The sequence below is a fragment of the Squalius cephalus genome, assembly GCF_949319135.1.
Source record: "Squalius cephalus genome assembly, chromosome: 13".
NCBI lineage: Eukaryota > Metazoa > Chordata > Actinopteri > Cypriniformes > Leuciscidae > Squalius > Squalius cephalus.
This window is the reverse complement of record NC_137134.1, coordinates 20,888,104-20,910,190: the sequence shown is the minus strand read 5'-3', so window position 1 is coordinate 20,910,190 and position 22,087 is coordinate 20,888,104. Positions and strand designations below refer to the sequence as shown.

At 38.7% G+C, this 22,087-nt stretch overlaps 1 protein-coding gene across 8 annotated transcripts in view; it reads right to left on the bottom strand.

Annotated features, from left to right (window-relative positions):
- Nucleotides 1-147: 147 nt before the first annotated feature.
- The window catches only part of nfia (nuclear factor I/A), a 149,554-nt gene continuing 127,614 nt past the window's right edge, over nt 148-22,087 (bottom strand). For all 8 annotated transcript variants that reach the window (XM_079890258.1, XM_079890259.1, XM_079890262.1 and 5 more), the window contains 4 exons: nt 16,511-16,689; nt 15,348-15,513; nt 13,907-13,998; nt 148-3,211 (listed from right to left, as the gene is read on the bottom strand). In XM_079890258.1, coding sequence (XP_079746384.1) covers nt 3,197-3,211; nt 13,907-13,998; nt 15,348-15,513; nt 16,511-16,689 — 452 coding nt within the window. In that variant the 3' untranslated portion in view covers nt 148-3,196. The remainder of the gene's footprint in view (nt 3,212-13,906; nt 13,999-15,347; nt 15,514-16,510; nt 16,690-22,087) is intronic.

The following is a 22,087-nucleotide window of genomic DNA, read 5'->3' as shown; positions in this document are numbered from 1 at the left end:
CAAAACAGACTGCCCAAACTATTGCTTGAAATTCTTTTTCTCTTTTTTTTTCTTTCTTTAAAAAGGGTGCAATTTTGTCATTATCTTACACACACAGCCAATCTTGCTGATTAGATGCCAGGCTGCTCTAAACAAGGTTTTTGTGACAAAAAAAAAAAAAAAAAATATCCGTGCAATCATGTTTCCCTTCGCTCTTTTAAGCCCTGGAAGCTTCTTTTTTTTGTAATTTTTTTTCTGTATTTTTTCTCAATTATCACAATTGTCATTATTTTATATTTAGTGCAGACGATTAAGAAAGTAATGCCCAACTCGTTTCTAAAAAGTAGGCAAGAACAATGACAACAAAAAAAACAAACAAAAAAAATTCACACTAAAAGAAACAAAAAAAACAACAACTCACACAAGTGTAACTACTAAACCATCACATCAGATGCCTGGGAAACTCATTCCCATCATTTTCTTTTCTTAAATGATATATGCAATAGAAAATAAACAGGTAAACAATTAATATAACATGGAACTTCGTCAAAATGTACATTAAAAACTGGGCATGTTTTTTGTCCTGGACGTGTTCGCGCTTGTGTGTTTGTGATGGAAAGGAAGTTTCCTCCTTTTTAAGGCTTGATTATGACCGAAAAAAAGGAAAACGTTTATGAAGTGAGGCTGATCAATGGCGTTTTCTCGTGTCGCGGGTATGAAAAGCACACTGACCTGTCAAGTGCTCACTTTGGTGGTAAAAAAAAAAAAAATGCAAACAAAAATAAAAAATGACTATATGAGTGCAAGCAAGTATTGCATATTCTTTTCCTCATAATTCATCGCTGGGAATGAAAAACAAAAAAACAAAACAGGAAGACTGAAAAGAAAAAGTAGTCGTCGTTTAGAAATTGCAGCAACATCCAGAAATATCAATAAAATAGTGTTAAATCAGAGAAAAAGGGCTTGATGATTGACTTGAAAATGATGGGATTTTCGAAGCATTGGACGACCGATAGTGGCCAAATGTAGTTCAATGGAGAGTAATACTGTGTATTGTCATTAGCAAACGCCGCTATTAGCGCTAATTTCACTGTTGGGGTGAAAATGTGAAAAAATAAGTCTCCACATTACAGCTTGTGCAATAACTCAGAACTAGACCATCGCTCAAGGCACATCGATGTGGAATTGTTCGTGCAGTTTGAAAAGACAATGAAGTGCGTACGTCGCTCTTGAGACATGAAAATGATTGTTCTGACGGGAATAAAGGAGGAAGGGAGACGACAAGCTGAGAAGAGTCAGAGAGATGTTTAGCTGGTTGATTGTGAGAACAGCAGTAAAAATACCCTTTTTTAAGGGACCAAACAAACAGTTGATCGGCAAGTGCCCGATGTTGGGATTACAATATTTTTCACACTACTTTAACTCTACGTAATCTATGTAAAAATTTGTCACTAACACTAGAACATGCAGATTATTATTATTATTATTATTATTTTAAACTTTACTGAGCTTTGATCGACGGTGGATGAGACTGTAAGTGTGTATATATATATATATATATATATATATATATATATATATATATATATATATATATATTTCGTACAGGAAACAAACAAAAACTGAAAAACAACAAAACTGCATGCAAGGGAAGCTGGATGCATTTTTTTGATCTTCACATTTTTGCGCAGCACCTCCGAAAGTGTTTGCGAGGAAGTTAGTTCAGTATTTCGCCCCTTGCTTTTTACGCGTTTCCTCGCGTTCATGATTTCGCAAACTGCTAATTTTCTGCGTACATTATGTGCTTGGTTAAATTAAAACAATTGCTGTAGCGTTTTGGAAACGAACTAGCAGGAATCCTAAAAACAGTGATATTTCTTAAAGGGACATTTGTTCTACAATGCTAAGAGAAGATGAACAAACAAACACATAAAAAAACAACAAAAGAAAAATCAATTACAGCTCCCCTTATTTCTCACAAGGCTTTGTTCTATTTTTCCTCTTTACGTGTTTTTTTTTTTTTTGTACCCCGATATTTTAGAGTCCTGGAGGTGTGAACGGACTAGGAAGAAAAATATATATATTTATATATATATACTTTTCAACAATCGCTTCAACGATCTATCTTACAAAGATATTTAACAATCCAACATCTACCCAACAAAATTGCACTTTCCTCAATTCAGTATTCACCGTTAACCTTTTCTTGAAGTTTATGGAAGATCAAACCTTCACTCGGCCCTTGGTGTGCGACAGACCTTCCGCTGGGGTTTAGTAGAAAGAATCGCAATGATTTTTGTACGAAAAACACAAAATATGAACATGCCTCCAGGTGGGGAGATCTCCCATTAGTATACTGTAAAATGACCTGTTATCAAACATCACTGTTCATGACTTCTTCATCGCCTGCCCCAAAATGACAAAAAAAAAAAGCAATAGAAAAAATGGGAGCGAGGGGTTCGGTTGAGTCCTTGAAAGGGTTCTTGATCTGACATGGTGTTGATGGTGGTGGTGATGATGGTGGAAGGGGGAGGAAATGGTCCTGGTCAGAAGACGCAATGGAGATATTAGCTGGTGGTATATCTGACCCAGGCGAAACCTCCAACGTTCACGATACGAAACCGGATTGATCCGTCAAAACACGAGTGATTGAAAGGCAGAGCTCCGACCTCCAGGTGGTTTTGGGTTCGCGACCCTTGGCCGCAGACTGTGTTTGATTCGAAACGCCTCAGACTTCTCTTTAAGACCACAGGCACAGATGCGGGAAGCTCTTTGATTGTGTCATGTTACGTTTTCCTCGTCTATCTGTGAGGGTAAACCAAAAAATACAAAACAAAACAAAACAAACAAACATAAAAAAAAAAAAAAACGTGCACGTTTCCGAGAAAACAAAGCTCTTGTTTTTTTTTCGAGCTCCACCCTCAGAAGAGCTGGACAGCTACTATATATGAATATAGGCATGTAAACCATACATATGGAAGAATACATATGGACTATATAGATATATAGTAAGTGGGTGTAAGCGCGTTGAGTCGGTTCCTCTTGTTCCAGGGCTTGGCGGGGTTCTGCTGGAGCCATGCTGTGGGTCTGTCCAGTACTGGGGCAGCAAGTGGCTTCTCTCTGTTCAGACTGGTGTACATGTTTGCGGGTCGTACTCAGGGGAGACAGAGGGGGTGGTCGTGTGACCTCGGGAGCGGCCGGTCCGTGTTGGGAGTCTTTAGCCCAGGTACCACTGTAACGAGACGGAGAGGAACAACGTTGGTGAGGTTTGGTGTGCAAGTTAACCATTCAATGATTTCAATGAACAAGCAGTGACTTTCAATGGTGTTAACTGGCTAATTTCATTCATTTTTGGGCTGCATTCTGACCTTTTTTTTTATTTTATTACACTATCATTCAAAAGTTTGAGGTCAGTAAGATTTCCATTTCAAATAAATGTCCACAAAAAGCACAACAAATCAGCATATTAGAATGATTTCTGAAGGATCATGTGACGATGATGCTGAAAATTCAGCTTTGCATCACAGGAATAAATTACATTTTAAAATATACTCAAATAAACAAAAGTTATTTTAGATTGTAATAATTTTTATTAAATATATTTTAACAAATAAATGCAGCCTTGATGAGCAAAAGAGACTTCTTTCCAAAAGCATAAAAATGACCCCAAACTTTTGAACGGCACTGTGTATTTTAGTATTTTAATTAAAATTTGAAAAGCAATTATATAAAACATTTTTTTTTTTAAATAATGTATCCATTATTAAACCTTTATTTTAGCATTTCAATTTTCTAATTTTCTAAATATTGTTTATTAAATAAAGTTAATTTATAATATACTTGTGATTTGTAAAGCTATAATAAAGAGAAAACGTTAATTAAGTGCTGTTTGATAATAAATATAATCTTATTTACTAACTTTAATTTAAAACTATTGTTTTATCATCGAAATGTATTTTCAACACCTCTCATATACAGTAAAGATCATTTTTCATGATTCTATCCATTCTCAATGGATAAAATCAACATTTTCTCTCATTATACACTTTCAGAATTACAGCACGCCACGGAAGTAAAATCAATTGTGAATGCAGTTGTTGTAATCTTGACTAAGATCCCCCAAACCTTTTGTTTTGACTTTCTTTGGCGGGTTTAATGCTTTTTATAAGCTGTAACTCACACCCTGAACATCAGTACCTGTAATACACTGCCAAAAAGAAAATCAGAAAATGCTTGTTCTTTTCTTAAGGGATCACTTATGTCTCGTGTATCAGGTCTTAAGATGGTGCTTGACTCTGTGAGGGCTCAGCTCAACAACATTTTCTTTTCCTGTTCCCGTCCATCTCTGAATGCCTTTGCAGCACTTTCCGCCACACGGCGTCTGTCTGTAGACTGGAGTGGTGAGGTTAGCGAGCTGCACCCTGTAATCCTTCAGTGAAATGGGCTTATTGATTGCTGTGCTCCATTGTTCACGTTTCCAGCAAGTGAGCAAGTGTCGTTCGGTGCTCGCCCACTTTTTCACTCCGTTCTCCCCTCCCCTTTCCAACTTCCCTCCTCCCACCAAGTTCAAGTTCATCCTGGTGTTACATCATGTCTGGTTGTCAGGGACAACCAGACAGCCGTATACGTGACTATCATTAGCAAGGCCGGGCCTCGCGCCTCCTTATCCCTCTTTCTTTCTCTCCCTCTCTGATCCCTCTTTCCCTACTCCGTCTTACTATTCTCTTCCTGGCCGGCGTTCTGTCCGAGCGATCCGGCCTCTGCTGCAAATACACACGCTATTGATTCAGTGTTTGCAGTGATTCACATGCTCCTCCCACTGCTCATAATGCTTACACACAGTCCACCAATCACCAGCCTTGATTAATTAAGCCCACTGAGTTCTCAGCCAATCAGAGAGAAGCACTCAAGGACTGCCTTCTAATTACAAAACAAGGCTGCACATCACTGCCCTCTGCACACAAGACTTCCTTGTTTGTTTCTTGTTTTCTGTTATTATTGCGAATTTAACCAACTAATTGCAAACTTTTTGATTCAGATTGCATTGAGTGCATTTCATTTAATATTATATAATATTTACATTAACATAACTCCAAAAACACTTTACATATAGTCTGTAAACAAACATAATACTTTATAAAAACATTAAAATATACATAAACCTACATATTCAGTTTTTATAGGTGCATATAATATCTATATATTAAAACTGGTTATTTGTGAACAGATATAACAGATAATAATGTGCAATTTAAATACATTAATATTGCATTATATATAATGTCTAGGCTTCATTGAAAGCTTCAGCTAATGCGGTAAATGATCCAAAGTAGTTAAGAACAATGAAATGATTTGCGAGATTGAGTGGATTCTATCAGGTTGGACATCGGCGTGGAAGGCTCAGGCTTACGGCTCGTTTAAATTCTATTGCTCACCGCAAGCGCAGCGGAGAAACTGGAAGGTTAGTTTTTAATCAATAGAAGTTGCTGAGTCTGGACTTCTGCGCTCCGGTGCAGTGCAGCTTCCTTGTGTCTTTGTCTATCGGCTCGACCGCTCTGAAACTTTCCCTCCCCCTCCCTCCCTTGTCCTGAGAAGACTTTTGGAGACGGCGTTCTGTAAGCTTCTCTCCGATACTCCCCGTAACTCTGTGGACAGTGGGCTTATGTTACCACACAGAGGGGTGTGCTGACAGCTAGGATTTAGTCTGCAGATACCCAGAACGCAGGGGGACCAGACAGACAGATAGACAATATAGAGTGTAAAATTACAACCTGTCATTCTCACGTTTGCAACATGGGTGGTCTTTCATAACCAGACCGCAACTAAATTAAGAGACAAAACTATGTGCATATCATTTAAAAACTATATTTTGACATATACTGTGGAAAATCAGAGTGGTGCATACTAGAGATCCACTAATATTTATTTTTCACAGATCGAACAATATGATACAGATTATTTTACTGTTCAAGCGACCAGTAACCAATAAGCAAAAAACATAGACTACAAAACATACTGTGAATATTATCAATGATCACTATTATGATTATGATTAGTAGTAGTAGTAGTAGTAGTAGTAGTACTAAAATACCAACTATGTATAAACATCTGTGAAAAACAAAACTAGTGCGAAACTTGCCCGTAGCACAAACGGTGTGGGTTTATGGGTTTTTTCAAATCCCAATCCCTAAGTATAATCAATAATAATGATGATTTTTGTCTTAGCAAGCACCACTAATGAATCTTTTCATTGGCTCTCTGCTAAAAAAAAAAACTTCTCAAAAGTCCTTTGCGGTGATGTGAAACGCTGTGCCAGAAGAATTAAAGTGGTTTCACACACACACACACACACACACACACATCCGTATCAGTTTTATAGACTCTCAACTAATGGATGATGGTTAGATTTAATTAGGGGTGACAGAACTTAGACTGGTGTAAAAACGCACACGGAATAAAACATCAAGTGTAAAAGGATCACTTCCTAACAACAACGGTTGCATTGTGGGATAGCTTATCTTGACCCTGGGAGACTATGTGAGCATTGAGACAGAGCACAACGAAACAACAGCAATCCCAGACCTCGGTATCTCTTCCTTTATCTCTCAGGAGGACCAAATCGGGAAAAAAGCGAGAGCGGGAGTGAAAAAAGCATGATTCAGCGTAAAAAAATGAACGAAACCGTAGTATAAGGGAGAGCCAGACATCCTGAGGGGCAAACATGAAATGAGCCGTGATCACTGCTGAAGTTTGTGCGACTGACGACACCTTGGTCTGTTAAAACAACCACACAAACCTCATCTCCGATTGGCCTCTTAATGGAGCGCTTCTTATTCCTAAAGGTTCTGTTTGGATGGAGCTTCAAGCCACCCACACAGAGTCAACGGGTGTATGTGTTCGCTTTGGCAGAAAGAATATGTACGGGATTAAGTCATTTCCATGCAACTAGAATGACGTACTGGCCTGCGGTTAGCATTAGCTATAGAGCCATAGAGGGTTGTTGTGGGGTTTTGAGATGTCCTTTTCCCAAATGAATTGTACTTTTGAACCGTCTCTTTTTAACGATTCAATTGAGAGCTTGTGAGTCAATTGGCTGTAAGGGAGAACAACTTAAACAAGTGTTTACTGAGAACTTTAGAAGAGTAGCGGAAACTGCTGTGAATCGCAAGTTTGCAATAGTGACGCAAGGATGTAAGCGATGCTCCGTCCATTTTTTTGGCTAAAAATTGGTCAAATTTTGAAAACGCAATACACTGAAGTAGGAATCGTAATGCAAAATTTGAGACCATTTATATATTTAATTTGGACAAAAATGGAACAAATATCAATATATTTTAATATAATACAAGCATTTATAAAAAAATAAAAATGTTTTAACACACATAAAAATATTCTAATTATATTAGAAATAATATTAATATATAAATTATAACAACACAATATATAATTATATATTGTATATACTATGTGTGACAGAAATCACACTGCAGTTTCGCTTGGCTAATGTACTAATTAATAGATAATGTACATTTTATATATATATGTTTAACATTCATTCAGTTTTTCATTAATTACAAACACAATATGAATGCAAAGATGTACTTGAAAAACTGTGTGTGTATATATATATTAATTAGGGCTGTCAAACGATTAATCGCGATTAATCGCATCCAAAATAAAAGTTTGTTTACATAATATATATGTGTGTATGGAGTATAATTATTTTCTATATATAAATACACACACATGCATATATATTTTAAAAAAATGTGTTATTTATATATAAAATATTTATATATAATATAAATTATATATAATATAAATATATACACAGTATATACATGCAAATATTTCTTAAATATATACATGCATGTGTGTGTATTTATATATAGAAAATAATTATACACCGTACACACACATATATTATGTAAAAACAAACTTTTATTTTGGATGCGATTAATCGCGATTAATCGTTTGACAGCCCTAATATATATATATATATATATATTTGTACTTATACATTATCGAAATATCTTTTTTAAATGTATAGATATATTTTTAAATATAACTTGTGAATTATATATATACAATATTTGATGTTGAAATGAATATGAACTAAGATTAATAAATGCTGTAGAAGTATTGTTCATTCTTAGTTCATGTTATCTAAAGTAGTTAACTAATGTTAACAAATGGAATCTTATTGTAAAGTGTAACCAAAAAGCTATATCATTTTTTGAACCAGCTCATTGAAGCAAACCGCTGCAACATGCTTATTCGCCAAAATGAATTGGACCTCTGAGCGCTAGTGGGGTTGGTTTTAAAGGATGTACGTCAGCGGTTGTAATTGACGGATAGATAGCTGTAGTCAACCCATCAATAGCCTTAGTGTCCTGTTTGAAAGCCCTCAAGGTGAAAGCTGTATTAATGTAATGAAAGAGATGGGCGGAGGGGAAGGAACATCATGCAAATAACACACATTGAAACACATCTGCTATAGCGATATAAGGTAAGACACGCAGAAACAGACTTCAGAGAGAGGAAAAGGAAGGAGAAAGGAAATGAAATGCAACGGTAACGGTTAATAGACTTAGAGACAGACTGCAGCTGAGTTAAAGGGATAGTTCACTGAAAAACTCATTCCAAACATGTATGACTTATTTTATATTCAATGCAACACAAAAGACAAGAAATTGGGAGCGAAGCTTTCACGCTTTAAAAAGGAACCCTAAAAGCATCATAAAAGTGATCCATACGTCTCGCGTGATATGTAAGCCTTGTGCTAACTTTGTTCGAGAAATTCATAATCAGACTTTTTCATTGAATCAGGTGATTCAGTTCACAAAACTAGTCTGAATGATTTGTGAATAAACCATTCTTTTGAATTGAATCTTTTCATTGAACAAATCATTTGATTCACTTCACAAACAATTCTGAATGACTTATGAACAGATTCTCTTGAAACATGAATTTTAGTAGGTTTCTCGAACAAAGTTAGCTTATGATTTCTGAGTCACATGGCTCACTTTTATGGTTCCTTTTATTGAATCTGTTGATTCAATTCACTAATGATCCGTTCACAGCTCACTGGAGGTGAAGATTTTCAGTGAATAACAACTTGATTCCTTAAACAAAAGTAATATTCAGCTTCAGAACACTTGGAATATAGCAGATAAGTCGTATTTTTGGAAGTTTGAAAGCCTCATGCATTAATGCGCAACCGGCACATTCTCCGAAATGAAGTCATACAGGTTTGGAACGGCGTGACAGAGTTTTCACATTTGGCCAAACTATCCCTTTAAGACCAAAAAGGAGTTAAAAAGTTGGGAAAGGATCGAGAAAGTTGGGCGTGAGGATTAAGGAAGAAGGATCAGAAGAGATAGAAGCGACAGAAACGGGGTGCTGGGAATCTTGGTCTGGTCCTTTAACTGGCTGTCAATGGCAGGAGTAATCTCATCAGGTCGGAGGAGTGCTGAGTCAGCGGCCGCGCTAAAGTGCCTGAGGATGAGTGTCATCTCAGAGGAATTCAGCCTCATGTAATGCAAACCAGCCCGGGCCTGGAGAGCAGTGCTTATAAAAGCCATCTCAAACCCAAACCGCCCAGCCACGTATTACAGCTCCCCACGGGACCCCGCAGACATTTACTACATTATTTATTTACATTTTGCCATCAGACGCTACGGGGGAAAAAAAGAAAACGGAGAGCGGCAGTCCATTAGACGACCCCAAACAAACAGCTCACACCTGAGGGGGATATAAACATATTCATGTTGTTTATTATTAGAGCGTGGCAGCGGCGATGTTCGCAGGTGTGAGGGAAACAGTCGCTCTTCTCTTTCCCTCTCCAGATTTGTGGAAGCCTGTATGCGTTCCGACAGAAACAGGAGCCTGTGATTTTCAGGGGTGTGACACGGAGCATAGAGTTGAAATCAATCTTGGGTAATTAATTTGTGTGTCCGTCAGTCTGGCGCTCTGCCCTCTTCTGGCTTCGGGAAGAAACGCATGTGGCAGAATCTGTGAAAATTTGTTTAAACAGCACTATTAAGGAGGCGTCGTTTTCCCCGCAGCCTTTTGAGGTTTCTTTGTCTCCGGAATGAACGTTGATTATGAATTCGAGTAATAATCGTTAGGCGTGTTTTGCGGGGACATCTCCGCAGATGCTTAACTATGGCAAATTGACGTGGAGGACAAGAGTCAATTACTGATGTTATCTCTCCCGCATGCTAACGTTTATAGGAAGCGAATAAAAGCCAAGGGTGCCGGCGTTCTCATCCCAGCCTCTATGGGGCCGATTTACTGCCTGCGTTTGTGTGTGTGTGTGTGTGTGAGTCACACTGCAGTGCCTATCTGCACTCCCCATCACACTCAGTTCCTCCCAGCACGTTCTGATTAAAAACGCTGTTTATGAATCATTGCTTTATCTGCACCGCTTCGGGACCGGGGTCAGGCTGCAGTCCCTGCACGCGTCACAATTAAACACAGATTACGGGCCTGTGCACGTTTTTGTTTGCAATTTTTATGTGATTTATTGATCATAATTGATGAATTGTTGGTTTCGTCAAGCATGCATGCAGATCTGCCTTATTATCATTAACTAAAACCATACAAAAAATGAAATAAAAATATAAACAAAGCAAAACTGCAGTGTGATTTCTGTCCAACCCAATAATATATTGTATACATATGCAACTATATGCAAATTATGCACATATGCATTTATGTTGTATGTATTTTGTATATATATATTAATTAGGGCTGTCAAACGATTAATCGCGATTAATCGCATCCAAAATAAAAGTTTGTGTTTACATAATATATGTGTGTGTATGGAGTATAATTATTTTCTATATATAAATACACACACATGCATATATATTTAAGAAAAATGTGTTATTTATATATGAAATATTTATATATAATATAAATATATATACACAGTATATACATGCAAATATTTCTTAAATATATACATGCATGTGTGTGTATTTATATATAGAAAATAATTATACACCGTACACACACATATATTATGTAAAAACAAACTTTTATTTTGGATGCGATTAATCGCGATTAATCGTTTGACAGCCCTAATATTAATAATAATATTTTATTATATATTAATAATATTTTATTTGATATAATACATAATAATATTATAATATCACCTAGGAAGGATAATAAATCATTTTTATTAAATATATTAAATAATTAATACATAAAAAGGGAGCATGATTTCTGCCAAAATGTATATTATCTATAATGTTATTATATTATATGTAATGTTATGTTATTATATATTTAGATAATCAAGCAAAACTGCAGACACATTTATGCCAATAATAATCATGCATGGTTAATAACCTACATTATACAAATGTTTTGGAAACTAAAAAGTGGCCCCTCGGTTTGAACAGGCGTGACGCTTCTGGTCCCAAATCCTCGTCAGTATATCTCTGCATGTGGTGCCAACCTTTCCATCTGAGAGGGCAAGCGCCAACAGCTCCCATGGCAGCAAACCCCTGAGGGCGCTGCCACCCTCCCACCACCCTTCTCTTTCATTCCCGTCCCCTCCTCCCATGGCAGACCCCTCCATCATACTGTCCCGTCTCTCGCTCTCTGCCTGGTTACCATGGCCGGGCCGCTAGGAATGTTTACAGTTAGGGTCACATCATTCTTGTCTGCCCGTCACTTTCGTTCTCTTTTATACCCCACCCCCCGAAACACGCCGGCCACCGCGGGTAACTTTTGTCCTCCCCGCCCCAGGGTGGTCCGTACCAGCTTATGAGGCCAATGAAATGGTGCGACCGAACCCTGCCGTGGGGTCACAGGCTCGTCAATATGGCCAGTCTGAGACTCATACAGTGCTTTAATATAAACTCAAAGTCCAATCACTGTCTGGCTAGACAGAGCCTCAAAGAGTTCACTGACACAGTGGGTGATGGCACTCGGGAGACGTCGCTCGCAGCTGATCTGAGAGTTTCATTGCCCTCGTTTCTATAGGATGACAAAAAGTGGCTTGCAAAAAACCTCATATGGTCTCCATTTCAACTTCAGTCTAGTAGTAAAATGATAATGTTGCTGTTTTAAATAAGTATAATGAATTTACACCTTTACACCTGCCCGCAACAATTAAGGTGTGCAAGGGCTGTTTATTTATTCGCTTGCAGTTTTACGATGTTAAAATTGAATTGGCTTGAACATCAAACGAACAAACAAACAAGACAAAAGAGGACTGAAAACAAAAGAGTTCGCCTGAGAGTGTTAGTGTGTTACACACAAACTTAGCAATGACGAAAACAAAAAAATGTTTTCATTAACCAACATAAAAATCAAACCTCAAACTTACAAAACAACAAAAAAACAAAACTGCAACTATAATGCTCCTTACAAAAAAATTCAGATTATATACATTCATTTCTTGTATATATATATATAAAAATAAATAAATGTACGGACACCAGTACAGAACCTTAGATGCCACCTGAGCAGGAGAGGGAGAGAGGAAAAGGTGGTAGAGAGAAGGACAGAGAGAGAGAGAGAGAGAAGGGGTGGCGGAGGCGGGCAGGAGTAATAAATAAATACAAACAATAAATAATAACAACCCCCCGCTCTCCTCCCAGCCGGCCTGACAAACACCTGCCTCCATTCTACTGGGGGATGCGTGTCTTGCGGCCTGCGACACAGTCAATAAATCGATGGGAGGCTGCTGCAGGCCTCCGGACATATCACACACACACACACACACACACACACACACACACACACACACACACACACACACAATCTCTCTCTCTGATCCAATCCAGTCTTGAGTGCTTCTCTATGAACGTGGTCTAATCTCTGCTCTGTGTGTGTGTGTGTGTGTGTGTGTGTGTGTTATAGCTGCGTTTACAGAGGTAACTGATGCTCTTTTTTTCAGTTTGCATGAGTGCAGGTGGCAGTGTAGGCTGCATTTGTCATTGTAGATATGTGTGTGTGACGATTAAGGTTACAGGCGGCATTTCAGTAGCATTAGCATTTACATGACTGGAAAAAACAAACACAAGTTCATTTACATTAACAGGGTGATCCTGATGTCCGTTTATGAATATATTAATAGCAGTGGTTGACTGATATGGGTTTTAAATGCCTAATGCACAAACTGATAACTACAGACTAGTATAATATCTATTGTTTTATCATTTGATACAAAAAAAAAAATTACGTGAAAAGGTTTGCTTGAAAATTGTTTTATATCTAATGCAATAACACTTTTTACATACAGTTTAAGCGGCCAAACATTTTTTTACTTGAAACTCAAACGTTTACACAACATTTACTCAGCATTTAACTGAGTAATACAGAACTGACTAAGGAATTAGCATGAGGAGAGCTAAAACTACTAGCTTTTTCCCTTTTACTAGTTGCTAAGTCAGTTCTGTATTATAAAAGTTTTTTGCTTAAGTAAATGTTGAGTAAACGTTGCGTAAATGTTTAATGGCGGATCCTGACATCCTCAAAACAGCCAAATGTCGTAACAGTCATGTGAAATATTAATATAATAATATTATTAGTTGATATATAAATGTTGAGTAAACTGTGTAAACGTTAATTGAAATTTAACAGTTTGTTTTATCAGTTATTGGCTGATCCCGACAACTTCAAAATAGCCAAATGTTGTAACTGCCATGTCAAATTATAAATTGTAACTAATCTGTAGCATGCAGGCGACTGTACGTGTGCAAGGGGTATAAATCAAGGTTGCGGTCACCGTGCCATTGAACCAGAGTCTGAACATGCCAATTACACACAATAAATCAGCTATGAGCTCTCACAGTGAGCGAGGGAGTTATATGAGCTGGCATAACACTGAAAGCCTATTATGACAGACAACAAGCATTCTTGATGGACTTTCAGGGACTCTGTGGATCTGGGCATATGTACTCACCTGAGGCTGCTGAGGGATATTTACAAAGCTGGGGTCTCTGGGGCCCACGCTGACAAAGCGCTGAGCGGGAGACGTGCTCGGTGTGGAGTAGGCTGTGGTGAGAATTAAACACACACACACACACAAAATGAATATCAATATTGTATCGGGAGCAGTACAGCTGTTGAGAGGAAGGCTTGATATGGACACTGCGCATGTTTGATGGGAAATTCTATTCATTACAAAAAATAAAATAGCAAAAATCACTGTAGATAAGCTCATCTGAGATCTGAGACACTTCCTCCTGGTTTCACAGACAAGGCTTAAGCCTAGTCCCAGACTAAAATGCATGTTTGAGCTGATTTTAACTGAAAGCAACTGAGACACTTTCCCCCAGGGTTTCAGGGTGTTCACACTTGTAGTTCGGTTCGCTTGGTTCGTTTGATCCGGACCAAAAACAAAACAAAAAAACATTTAGTCCTGGTCCGCTTAGCGCTCAGATTGGTATTTTTATCACCGAACCAAAAGATACGAAACCTAAAGACATAGATATATGTTCACAACCTGATTGGTCGGCTTTTATTACATATATTTCGTGACGGAACTTACAGAACATCCAAAACAATGCTGTGTGGTGGGCTAAATGCGCTCGATGTATGTGCGTAGCCTGCATATGATGGTATTTTGACCAGCTGAGAACTTGTGAAGAGCTTGCAAAATATGTAAAGGAGTCAAAACAGCATCAGGAATCCCTCCGTCACACACACAAACGAAGATCTGCTGCGAGGAGACACCGTTCTGATGCCTGTACCGAACTGTGACGGGCAACATCACGATTATGACAAGAAAAAAACAACATGCGTGAGCATTCTGTCCTTTTTAGGGTCTCATCTTCCTGTTTGTTTACATGTTTTGGTCCGTGTTGCGTTCATATTTCATTCGATTCGCACCAGAGTTCGTTTGGAACTCTTTTCAGCGGTCTCGGTCCGCACCAGGGTTCAGATGGCAGCGTTCACACTTATTCAAATGAACCAAACCGCACAATCAGAGCAATCACACCAGGGTTTGTTTTAATCGAAGCAAACATGCCAAGAGTGAACACACCCTCACAGACAAGGCTTAAGCTAGTCTCAGACTAAAATGCATGTTTGAGCTGTTTTAACTGAAAGTAACTTGCACTGATATATCTTAAAATATGTCAGTGTCATTGTTTTGTCTCAAGATGCACACCAGTAATGATTATTCTCTAAGGCATGTTTATAAAAGATACTTAAATGCCCTAATTGAACTAATGCCTAATCTTGGCTTAATCTAAGCCCTGTCTGTGAAACCAGGCCTTTATGTTTGGGATTGAGTACTAGGTATGTGTGAGCCAGATTTAAACATTTACAATAGATAGATAGATACATAGATATGTAAATAATAATATTAGATAGAGATATAAAGGAGGTCGAGTACTCACTTGGCGAGGTGGGGGAGTTGCCCCCTCCCTCAGTGGAGGTCGAGGGAGGTTTGGAGTCTGACACGGGCAGGGGCACGGGTCGTGCCATCGGGGGAGGCGGAGGAGGCGGCAGCATGGGGGTGGGCAGGAACGGGTTGTGCACCTTCCCTTGACTGCTCCCGTTGGGCTGGATAGAAACAGGACATGAAAAACATGAAAACGCACCCTGAGTATCAACTTCCGGACACGTATGACCAGCAGGCACAACAGAACCATCTCACACGCGCGTCAGAAGAATGTGCTCAGCAATTTTTTTGCTGCTCCCAGTCATAAAAATAATTCTGCTGCTGTGCGCACTTCACCGTTCATAATCTATGACCCAAACTGCACGCTGTCTCTCCCCAATCAGGGCCACGTCAGTCTGGGTCACTCTATCGAACGGGAAAAAGATTTATTAGTCCCACAACCTGGTGAAAACTAAGGCATGGAGAAGATGGACCTTCTGTATCATGTTTATAATGACATGTAACTTTTAGTTTAAATGGCTAGATGACTTTTATTTGTTTTAGGATTGTTTCAAATATATAGTATATGCATGTTTATTTATAACATTACTATTTATTCATAAAGTTATATATATATAGTTTTTTTAGGGTGCATTTACAGACAAATGATATGTGTACATGAATCTGAATTCAGATTTAGTCCAAGCAAACATTAACTGTAGAGGCAGCACTCAAGGGGGCACTACAGTTAGCTTCAAATTCTTTGCATTTAGACTAATAGTATTATTATTACAGTAGCTAGGGCAAAACGTCACCATTTTAACTAACTTTAGCTAATTTGTTCAACAAGATACTGCCTGCTATGCCAGTAATTGACCTAAAAAAAACCTAACCAGTTTATGCAAATTTCTGCTATAGTGCCCCTTGTGGCAATGTTGACAATGTGACACCTATTTGCAAAACATAATGAACTTAATTTATTTTGGATGTGTAGCAAGAAGCATACATAGTTGATTAGTAGTGTATGTTTACGGTCTAAATCTTAATCTCATGTGCATTTCCACATCTTCAAACTTTTGTCACTGTACTAGCAGACTAGCCAACTAAGCGACTACAGGGATACAAAACATGACATGAAATTAGTAGGAGTGTATGTATGTAGAAAATGCGCCTTCTTACATTAAGGAAGCCCACCTGTCCAGCTTGCTGACCACTGTCAGGGCAGACAAGTTGGACAAACTCCTTGAGCGTCTCCTGCGGGTGGTAGCGGATGGCGTGGTGGGAGAAGTACGAGCCGGGCTGCTGGATGATTGGCGACGTCGGGAAATGAAGACTTGACGGCGTGGCGTGGGGACTCGCTGGAAAAGAGACAGAGAGAGGAGCTTGGTCAGAAAAGGACGGAGGGAGAGGAAGGATGGAGAAGAGGGGCTCCATGAGGAAACATTGTGGTGAGTTTGTGCTTGGTTGGATTGCTCATGCAGATGGGGACATACACACAAAGGTGGCGGGTTTTTGTGTGGGCTTGCTTCCCACATTCATGAGGTAACGTTGAGGGACTTTTAGTAAGCTTAGATGATATATTTGATTTAGCATAAATAAAAATGAAGCCAGAAAGTGTTGAATATCTACTTACCCCATGTCGCTCCAAACCAGTATGACTTTCTTCCGCAGAAGACAAAAGAATATATTTTGAAATTGTTTTGTCTATATAATTAAAGTCAATGGGGTCCAAATCAACAATATTGGAACAATGTTGACTTTCATTGTAAGGATGAAAAAGCATCTTTTGGGTTCTTTGGAAAGTAAGTCATACAACGACATTAGGATGAGTAAATAATGGGCCGTTTTCACATTTCTGGAGTTCTCGGAAGCGGAAGTGCTCATTGTTGGTATAGTGGTGAATGGAAACTACAACACATATAATTTTTGCGTTCCCATTTGCTTCAATAGTAAAAAAAAAGAAAAAAGCATTTCTATGACTTAAAATATTGATAGATTACGTTGGTCAGAAGAGGACAAGATGTCAAATTTGCCGTCACTCCCTCACACTCAACCAGCAACGTTAACAATTTTCTGTAATTTCGTGCCAAGGTAATAAAACAAAAAGTAAATTGCAAATACAAATTGCAAGATAACCATAGAAACATGTCATCACAGTCTGTAAAAAGGCAGTCTGACGTATTACACCTGGCTGTACTTTAATGTACTTCTTGTTGTTCACATCAAATTAAAGTGGTATTCTACCCTGACTCAAAAGGTTTGACAGCACACACTCGCACACAATGCATGCACCTGTTCGTAACAATGGGAAAGCACCGCAATAAACAGCTGTTCAGTCAACAACACTTGAAAAACGCACAGAGCGCGGTACTTGACACCAAAGGGCGCCAGATCCTCATTCTGTGATTTCTTTTTGCATCATTACGACCGATGCAACTAATAAAATGTCTCAGTGGCGTATCGTTTCTCGGTTCTCTCGCACCTTTCTGGCAGGCCTGCGGAGCGCTCTGGGACTGACAGTCCTTTAATGGATCGAACCTTATCAAGTATTTAATTGTAACCGGCACAATCTAATTAGGCGGCTCTTAATAGAGGTAATATTCAGTTATTGGTTATTAGTATAATGCCTGGGATGTACGGCAGCTCGGGGTCTTTAAGCCTGTGATGTATCGCAGCAGAGTTAATAAGACTCCGCACTCACCCTCTCCAATCTCTCGCTCTCTTTCAGGAGAGATGGTAAGCTGATACTACATAAACATTGTTAAAACCACAACCCCCTGCTGCAGTAATTCACTTAGCTCTGGCCTTGATTTATGGCTCTGTCAATAGAGGGTGACTGGAAACTCTGGATGCTGGGGCTGCGATGTAGCCATTGTATTTACAGTAATAATGGAATGGACGACTCTCTTCTGCCCTTCTTTTGGTGTCGTTCTCCGTCTTACCTTTCCAGATGCCGTCTTTTCATGGCCTGGCTCTTTCTGTTGGGGGTAGGACACAAACTTTTATGAAGGAGATGCGAAGACACGTTCGCTGTCTCTTTACCGTCTCTGGCGTATTGGATTAGCCCCAGGCGCTGCCGCAGCGACCGACCCCCTCTGAGACACACCCTTTACAAGGCTGAGTCAGGATTTGAGTGGACGACACTCTTGTACTTAGCATAAATGCTAACAAACACACACATTCAGCCTCAGTATACACAAAACTGCTAGTCACGTCGCATAGCCAGTGATAATCTCGTCAACGCAATTACAGACAAAAATGCGAAGATGCGAAAAATAGCGAAGACGAGATGAAAAAAGAGCAAACAAATTTGGATGTGTGTGTATGTCTGTATATATATATATATATATATATATATATATATATATATACACACACACACACACACTTTAGAATATTTGGTTTCGTTATCGTCAACTAAAATGTTATTTTTGTTGACTAGAATCAGAGTAAAACACTAAAAGTAATGAAAATGAAATGACAAAGTATTCATTTAAAATATATTATTCATAAAAAAATGATCAATAAAACAAAACTGTAGAAATTATCAAACCAAATGTAACCGGAGCAGGACTTGGAAACCAACCGTCCCAGAGACTGCATTAAACGGCCTTTTCCATGAAATTCGCAAGTACTATCTGCAATCCAAGAGCTGACTTGATGAAACACTTGAGCAGCATATGGTTTCTGCTCCGTTATTCTAAGAAGTGGATCCAACTGGCATCGCGGCATCTATCTGGAGGCAACATGTTGAGACTGGACCGCTTTCGTGACGTTTCTCCTCGCCAAACAAAACCATTTTTCAAACGTCGTCAATCACTCGCCCTCACGAGGACAAATGCGTACCTGTTCAGGCTTTAAATCATCATGGAGTCGGTTCTCTAGAGCCAAACGAACTGTAGATCAGTGTTACAGTTTTGGTAACCAGCTTGCGTCAGCTACAGCGAAACCTACCATGTTAATTATGCAAATTGGCACAGTCAATTAGTACGGAGAAAAAAAACTCTTTTTTTCTTCTTCACTCGCTGACAGAATCTAAGTGTTGTGGAACGATAGCCAATTACTTAAATGGCTTGCTCCCATGTCATGTTCCTATTCATTTAATGGTGGTTATTTGGACGGAAAATTGCAAGTAAACAAAGTTTGACCGTGTCTCGAGTTGTCAAGGCTGCTGGACGACATAATTCACATTCAAGGCTGTCAACTCTTCCGTCTTCAGCGTTCCCCGTTGGACTAAAATGGAGACACCGTCTCCTGTGCCTTAATATTCATGTAGCGCATGTGGAAAACCCCACTGATGTGCAGAAAGAGGCTTGATGAATTAAAAAGGGGTGGTGATGAGACTAATACCAGAACACAAGCGTGAGAAAGAGAATAGCCATGTCTTAACTATAGACACCAGGAGATCATAGGAGCCCCAGGAGAAGAGTCTGATCCTTAGAAATGACTTTGTGCTTTATAAACCAGCGGGTTGTTCTAGCAAGCGTGGCGCCATGGCATTAAATTGTGTTAATGTTTAAAGAGAACCTGGGGTGTAACTCAAGTTAAAACTTAGCCTAGGTTTGGCTAAATGTTTGAGAGTTGCACCATTAAACTTAGTTGAAACCGTACCCCCCTATGAGTAAACTAAATATTTACAGAAGCCTCCAATCATGAATAATGGCTGAAAAAAATAGCAGACTAACTGAATTACATCAGTGAGATCTTTAGATGTGTATGATGACACTGCAGGTGAAAAAAGTACCTGTTTGCCTTATTTCTATCACTGTGTGTTTTCACCGCTGACAAAAGAGGCATAGGCCGGCAACAGAGGTAGTGGGTGGCCCTAAAAGTTAATCTGAGGGGGGTCCAGCGGACACATACCTCCCAAAGCAAATATGGAAATGATAATGATGAGCTGAAAAGGAGGCAGTCTCCAGCAGCTGGTTGAGCGCGGTTCCTCTGTTGCCATTGTGCCGCCACCCGCGTGTAATAGAAAAGGCTCTGGATTAGTTCCACTTTGCAAATCGTGTTGGTTCACTGATCTTTTTTTCTCGCTTTTCTCAACCTTTTTTCATCGCCGGCCCATTGCTGCCAACTTTCATTGAATGGTGGATTATCAAAATAATAACTAAGGTGATAATAAAAGGCTTTATTTATGCAATAGGCAACAGGTTCCCACTTCACCCAGTTTGAATAACACCGAAAAGGAAGAAAGAGCAAGTGTTGCGTAGTCGCATGGTCAATTGAAAGGGAGGACAGATTTAAGCGGTTTTAAATATTCTTTAATGGTTTTAGAAAAAGAAGTTTTCCGGCCGCCCCGCCTAACCACATAAACCGGGTTTGACTAACGTTTTGAAAGAGAGGGAGGCACTTTAAATCAATCATAGATTCATGGATTTAGCTTTTAAGAAGTACTCTTAAAGGGGCGACAAGCCTCGCCGCATATGCATATTAAATCGCGATCCATTTTGCGCCTCACGTCCATGTGGACATAAAATATTCACATGACAGCGATACCACTTCCAAGCGTGATTCAATACTAATAGCCTCACAAATTAAGTTGTGGTTAATACTTCTTTGAATATGTTGTAATTCATGCTGGAAACTGGCCCTTTGGCTCAGTTCTGTGAGCCGTTTTGGCTTTATATCCAGCAAATAAAAAATATTAATGATAGAGAAAAAGCAAAAACTGGTAAATTTACACACAAACCCTGACTTTTGCATCGAGGTCATTGAATACTGTACAAAACAAAGCGCTTTGAATAAGCGATGGAAAACTACAAACCAGCCAACAGGTCGTAAAATTCAACAATCTTGACTTTATTTTCCTTACTTTAACTCACAACCACGCAAAGGCGACAATACGTAGCCGCTTTTGGTTTTGATTAAAAACTGTCCTTCCTTATCTATGACAAAACCATTCACAGCCAGTGACAATACAGTCGTGATAACCTGATCCAGGCCACGCTCTGATAAAGCCTCGTTCGCTGAGAAAACCAACCCATGTGTAAGTCACACTCAGAGATCCGGTTAAGTGTTTACATTAAACGCATGTAAATCAAGCAGCCGGACGAGGTGATACACACTGTGAGTTGCACTCGTAAAGTGACCGCACTCACGTCCTTAGCGGATTTGTCAACAACTGTCCAATTTTAACAAGCTGCATATATAACTCTCCCTCACTTTTACTCACACTGCCTCAAGCCCAGTTCACACTGACAGCAAAATGAATGGCAAGAAAACACGCCTCCAAAAAAAAATTCCCAAACCTTTTTTTGTGTGATTAAAAAACATACAGGACAACTAGCGTAGTCCGATGCATGAACAAATGACTTATTAGATGATTATTTTAAGTGAATCAAAACATTAACATCAAGTTATCATTACTTTCAATGATCAAATATTATATAATTAATTTAAGTAAATAAATACATGAACAAAATATTTTTATATAGATACAATAATCAGAACAACTAAAGACATTGTGAATCAACTGAAGAAAATTTTAAATGGAATTTCTTATGATATTTAATTACATATATTGATAAAACAACACAAGGAATGCTTACAAGGAAAGTTTACTTCAGTTGCTTCACAGAAAGATTCCTAAAGAGTATTAATTGAACTGCTTATTTTGGGTCTTGTTGCTAATTATTGTAATGTAACAATTTAGAAGGATTGCTGTATAATTTACAGCATTAGCTGATCGACAGTGTAACCATAATATATCCAAATGAATGGATAGTTTGCGAATTGGAATTTAATAAAAAAAAA